The sequence below is a fragment of the Crocodylus porosus genome, unplaced genomic scaffold, assembly GCF_001723895.1.
Source record: "Crocodylus porosus isolate Cpor-Errol unplaced genomic scaffold, CroPor_comp1, whole genome shotgun sequence".
Classification (NCBI taxonomy): domain Eukaryota; kingdom Metazoa; phylum Chordata; order Crocodylia; family Crocodylidae; genus Crocodylus; species Crocodylus porosus.
In genome coordinates, this window is record NW_017728947.1 from 100,961,122 (window position 1) to 100,967,785 (window position 6,664).

A 6,664-nucleotide genomic window follows, 5' to 3' on the forward strand; every position below is an offset into this window, starting at 1 on the left:
ACTCATTTAATTTCAGAGTAGCATGCAAGTGTACCAGGCTGTCAGGGCTATTGCATATCTAGGTTGTAATCTTAGCTCCTGAAATGAACGGCCAGTTTTAAGCCAACTGATCTACCTGTTTGATAAGAACTTTCGGTGGCATCAGGGTTATATTAAATCGTTGCTTGCGTGAACATGTTTAATTTGTAAGTGAATAAATGCATTTGAATGCATTGCAAGTGTGATCGTTTCATTTCTAGACTTGCTCAGCAATCAGCGTGCTTCACCGAGATTGCCCATTTATCGACTAAAGAATTTATGAACTGTAAAAATATGCAGTTTGTGCTAAAAATGTGGGCATTCCATTTTTCCCATTTAAAATAGCTACATTTATGCAGCTGTTCTTAAACTTTGGAATTAATAGTTTGTGTTGCTTTAGTTTTTTCTGAATGGTGGTGGTCAAATTCTCCCTCTCCAGTTGACCATACTGTCCACGAGGCCAGAATCATATTTATCCCAAAGACAACGAACTTGGACTATAGCTCTGTCATGGTTTCCCGTTGCTATGGGTCAGTATACTTTTTCATGACTTCTGTGTTCCTTATTCCAATGTGGTATGTTTGGTGTTGCATGCCCCATTTGTTCATATTTGATGACACTCTTTTCAAAGTTGATATCTCCAGAAGATGGGATGATGATCCTGGGAGGATTAGATGCAATGGACTTCATTCTTAAGGCTGCCTCTGTAGTGCTCCTAGACCTTGCCTATCACGGTCTCGTATCCCTTCCAGACAGAGAACCATAGGCAGCAATACTGAACCTCTGTGTGGCAAAGCATATGTGAGTGAAAGGTCTGGGAGAAGTTGCATGCGACTGTTTTTAACTGTCAGTCATGCGAATCAGGACTTCAGATGTTAGATGGAGGCATTAACCCACTGCTCTGATTTCAGCTGTGCTTTGTTTTTGCCCCACACTTTCCCCCCAAAAATCAGCCCCTGCCAAATTGGGGTACAAGTCCTAAGCAGGAAAGTTGATTTGGTGCCTGGAGTAGAAGTACCCACTTTGATCCCTGTGCCATTGGGCAACAGCAGTGGCATTTCCATTCAGGCAGCTGAGAGTAAATTTACATAATGGCTCATTGTTCTTCACTCCACAAGTATTAATAACAATTCCCCCTTTTTGATGTTTCACTAATCAAGCTACTCTTTCTTTGGTAGTTTTTGCTGTCTGCTAGCTGCTTCTAGTCTCTCTTCTCTTATGTCACAGCCATTGGCGACTCTTTAGCTCTTTTCAAAATCATTGATCCACCCATTGAGACCAGTCTTCAGCAATAGCTAGGTTTTCAGCTTTTAATTAAACAGGAAAGGGTTGGGGAATCAGCTGAAGATCAGGCTCTGTTCCTGCTCTATTCAGCAATAACACTGGAAAAATCTGCTTTTTTCAGTCTGCCTCCCCAAAAACAAAGTGTATGTCTTGGGGGGTCTATGATATGTGGGGAAATAACAGTAATCTTTATAGTCCTTGTCTGTGAAGAATTTTCCCACCATGGAAAAGGCATAAAAAATGCTAGGGAGTCTTGAAAAAGGAACAGTCTCTGAAAGGTTGCCAGTAAAGTCACAGGAGGTGGTGATGGAGGACTCTTCTGCCATTATTTTCCTCTGTCTTCATTATCCCTCCCACATTCAGTCTGAAGCAATATCTGTATCACGGCACTGACCTTGTCTCATAAGACCGGTCGAGTCCTAATGGCACTGAATAAGAAAGATGCAGTACCATACTTTTCTGTGTTGGTCTGGAACCGTGTGCACGAACCCAGGATAGCCATAAACCAAATTCCCCCATGTGGCTTGTCCGGTGCTATTGAAGGATAGATCCTGCCCCCACTGGCGAATGCTTACACGGGCAGTTCCTACTGCTTTCTCCAAAGTCAGTTGTGGGATTAGGCTAACCAGCCTGATTAAGAATTACATTATCAGGCGTGTAGCCTTTTTAAATATGGAGGGATGGCATGGGTGGAGGAGGGATGGCATAAGTGGAAGAGGTAGTCACATGAATTATCATGTAGATCCAAATTTACCTGATGGGGGGAAGGGTAAAGTGGTTTATCTGAAGTCTGGCATTTTGCTATGCCCCAAGGCAGCTGTTGGAAACAAAGCACTAAAAAGGAGCTCCTCCCCCTCCCCCTCTCCCTCCATTTCTCTTGAAAGCCCACTTTTGCTGTAAAAATGAGCCTGACCCTGGAGGTCAGTTAGTGTTAGAATCTGATCCATTATGGTGAGAGATTTCAGCATCCTCTGGCTCCAGAGTGGTGGACTTAAAAGGCTCACTTGACACGCACAGCTTTTCTGGGGGTGAAACCATCCTTATGTAGGGGATAGCATGCTGTTGATGGAGATAACTCACTGCTGAGGTCAGGAGCAAACCAATTTTCCCTTTATACCAGCATCTACTACCATAATCTAATAGGTATAAGAGAGAAAAGAAAGTAGAGTTTATAGATGCATTTTGAAGACAGTGTACTTTTTAAAATTCATTTTAATCAAGTGATTTTGAAGTGGATTTTTTTTTTGCATTGAGAAGGTTATTTTCTGAACACCTTGGTAATATGTCAAGGTTGAAGGAAGCACTCTAGCACACAAAGCTAGCTTCATGCAGCTTTTATAGGGAATCAGCCTTGAATCTGTCACCTATAATGCACTTTCTCTTTAGAAGCAGCTGTTTCATTTATTTTAAGGTTCGCTTATTTTCCAGGACTGTCTTTTCATATTCATATCAGCACCAAAGAGAAAATAAAGCAAAGCGTTGAAATCAGGAGACCGCTTAGCAGGATGAACATGTTTGAATGATGTGATATCACCTTCCCTGAAGTCTCCTGTAATATTTACTAGAAAAGCTTATAGCTTTGTTCTTTGGAGAAACAGGGGAACAGGTAGTGAGTGAGAATCGAGCTGCTTGGGGACCCATTATGACATCCAAAATTTTCAGTATCAACACTTATTGACATGGATCCCAGTTGAGAAATGAAAAGAGGTGCTTCCTTTTAAGCTTCATATAAATCTCATTGGTTTGGGCACAGGGCTGTTACATTTCTTACGGTGGAAGGGACTATATATTCACCTCCTCCTTGTCCCTAGAGCAGAGATTGGACAGCAAGGTCTCCCACTTTAGGCTGCTCAGATCCCTTCCTGGGATCTGATTTCTATTCTGTTTTGTTCTGCCTTCACCTCAAATAAGTATTTTAGGCTATAAATAGATATTGCATTTGACCCAGTCTTGATTGTCGAAGGGTTTTGACCTGGATCAAAACAGGAAGAGCACAGTCCTGTAAAACAGGTAGCCCTTCCAAGTTGCATTGCTGGTCCTTCAGCAGTATGTGGACAGCCAGGTCATGCATCTTGGCTGCCTTGTTAGGGAAGGATCCATGCTAACCTTACAGTTGTGCACAATGATGTCCTGGGAAAAAGTGATAGCAGAGTGATGGGACTTAAACAGGGACAGTAGTCTTATACATCTGTAGGGTCATAGGACAAAATGCTTTCTTTTAGGGCATATGCAACATCCATTTTTTTCAGCCTTGATAGCACTATTTTCTTTTGATGTTTTATTTCAGTGTCAATTAAAATAGCTTCATTTTTAACTAGTATTAGTTGCATTTTACACAGAGCTAGTATAAATTTGACTGGGTGTTGTTTGGTTTTCTGTTCCCATCTTAATAGGGTAAATCAACATAATTTGAATTAAGCATCATTATTTGAATACTATGTTTGTAAAACTAATGCTAGAAAGCCTGGAAAGTTTAGGTTTAAAGTTAACAAGTCATTGTTGGAAAGTAGGGATATTCCTTATAGGTGATCTCCACTCACTACCCTTCTCTCCTCTGGTGCTATATCTGAGGCCCCCTACACAGATTATTGGTATTGTACAATTAACTGGATAATTGCACAAATACCTTAAGACCAGCTATGTGCTAAAGTACTTACCACACAATAAAAAGGTCCAACCAGCTGTGAAGTGAGACCTTGAAAATGTGTACTAACTTCATAGCTGGTTGCTATTGAGCTTTAATATGCACGTGTTGCAGGGTGTCCTGTGCAGCTGGAAGCCCTGTCGGCTGACAGGTCTCCAGTCACAGGGGTGCACCATTCCCAGTGTGTAACTCCGAGGTCTGGGGGAACATGGCTGCCACAATCCCTAAGGCTCAGGGGTACATCCCCCAGTCCTGTGGGTGCATGGGGCACCCCCATGGCTGGGAGCCCCTTCAATGAGGGTGCTCCCAGCTGTGAGAACTTGCTGCTTGCTGGTGCAGGGTGGATCCCAGGCTCCCCCTGCACCAGCAATAAGCCACGGTTCCACAATTGTGCCTCCTACTATGCACGTGTGGCATAGTAGGATGCACAATTTTGTGGATCAAGAATTAGAAACCATTACACCTTTACCTGAATGTGTAATGGGGACCTGAGTCAAATATATCAAGTACACACAGGTGCTGTGTTTGGAATGGCACATGTTCTGGAGGGTTGGTCAGGGAGACTGCAGCATCTCTGATGATGGCAGGGTTGATATATGAGATCCCATGCTTTCTGCTTTGTATATTGGCAGCTAAAAGGAGAAGTGATTGCTTATTATGTTCAATGGTGTTTTGAAGTGGAGGAGTCTCATGTTTGGCACCCTCTGTATAATAAGGCATTGAGGTCAGGTCCTCAGCTGGTATAAATTGTTGTGCATCATTGGCTTCAGTTTGCTGCAGTTTAAGAACTCCTGCCTCGTGCACAACTGAATAGTGACGTCTCGGGTATCTCAGGGGTTTTTGATACTTAGGTTAGGACATAACACCATGATTCCACTTGTAATCTAAATGCTTCATGGTGGTTGCTCAGATTCACTGGTGGAGTATGCCTTTTCTCTAAGTTTAAATCCTCTAGAAAGTGGATCAGTGGAAGTATGGGGCCTGGTTCACTATTGTTCTGTCCCTGTGTACTGTGCAGCAGTGCAAAAAAGATACACAACTCTGCTTTGCTAGCATTTTACCATTCTGCATAGGTATAAATGGTATTTGTGGTGTAGATCATTTGGCAGCATTTCTCCCTCAGTTTGAAAAGACCTAAATTACTATAGGTGGAATAGATCCTTGGGTAGCATTTTACTATTTGCTCCAGAAATTTGGTTCCCTGTATTTTCAAACTAAGACTAGGATTTTCAAGGAGTTTATTAGGTTCAGGTGCCCAGCAACAGCTGATGTTCATTGGGATTTGGGCGGCCAGCTTCCTTAGGCTCTTTTAAAAACTTCAAGCTATGCATTTCAGTCATATACAAAATACATTCCACCTCTTAGACAATCACATGAAAAAGCCAAACATTTATAGCCTTAGAAACTGTTTTAGCAAATTGGTTTTGAGGTTTTGGGCTTCTGAATGCTTTCTTATTTTCTTTCCTTCCTTCCTCCTTCCTCTGCCTTAAACTCCCACCCACCTTAAACTCAAAAGTGGAAATAGTTGTGCAGTGATAACAAACTTTAAGCCAAGCAGTGAAGTGCTTAGCAATGAGTTATGAGTGTGAAGAGCATCTGGCCATGGGGGTTACAGTACTACTTTTGTAATAAATGAATTGGACTTAAATGTGTTAATTAACAGGAGGGAAATTGAAAACTCCTAGGGCTTCCCAATCCTGTTTTAGCTGCCTTGTTTTTTTTTTATTTTATTTTATTCAAGTAACTATTAAAAATGGACTAAGAGATCTTTAGGTCAAAAACCCAATGGACATTAAGATCCTGATCAGTGGAAATCTAGAACCTGATTCACTGTCCCTGATTTAGAAAAAGGTCTTACTACCATCTCCTTTTCTGATTTTATACCCACTGTTGATCATACGTGAAAATCAGGTACCCAGCTATCTAAATGAAATTAGCATTTACAATTACTGACGGTGAAAAAGTGGATATTTTAAAAATTAATTTATTTCATGCACAAGAAGCCATTTCTGAAAATCTGGCCTGAATTTATCAAGGGGATGTTTTGAATCATGTCACTGTTACAAATGTTCAAGTTTTGAGGGAGGCAGGAAGGGAGAAGGGGAAGGTTGCAAGGGATGCTGAGCAATTGTTAACTGTAGCTGTAAGTGAGAACTAAAATTGTTGCTTTCCTTGTAATGACTTTCAGGTGAAAGTGATGGTGAGAATTTGTCCTTCTCATGGAACTCATGACACATCCGAATCCATGTCATTTCTAAAGGTAGACCCTCGAAAAAAGCAAATCACACTTTATGATCCATCTACAAGTGGACCCTCCAACTTGGGTCACAGGAGAGGTGTTGTTGCTGTCCCAAAGATGTTTGCCTTTGATGCAGTGTTCCCTCAGGATGCTTCACAGGTACTGAAAATTAGCACATGAACCTAACAACTCTTCCTGCAGCCTTATTGTTTTAATGTTGTCAGTGTTCTTTACCCACTTCTACAGGATTTTATTTGAACAAGTTGATTTTATCTCTGGAAAACAGATTTTTTAGTAGATGATGGGTAAATTTTGTACTGTATACAGTTAGCCCAGATCTGAAGTTAAATGTTTGTGCAGAAAAATTAGCTGATTGAATACCTTCCCTGTCCTTTTTGGTGTTCTTGAAAGGGCTGCAGCTAATTTGGGATTCACATTTCCACCTGATTTATGTAGTAATTCTTGTACCATCTGCAGAG

The 6,664-nt window shown here is 41.3% G+C and overlaps 1 protein-coding gene across 1 annotated transcript in view; it reads left to right on the forward strand.

Annotated features, from left to right (window-relative positions):
• Positions 1 to 6,664, forward strand: part of KIF26A (kinesin family member 26A) — a 144,843-nt gene that overhangs the window by 112,972 nt on the left and 25,207 nt on the right. The window contains exon 7 of the mRNA XM_019551159.1: positions 6,135 to 6,344. Within this exon, the coding sequence (XP_019406704.1) occupies positions 6,135 to 6,344 (210 nt within the window). The remainder of the gene's footprint in view (positions 1 to 6,134; positions 6,345 to 6,664) is intronic.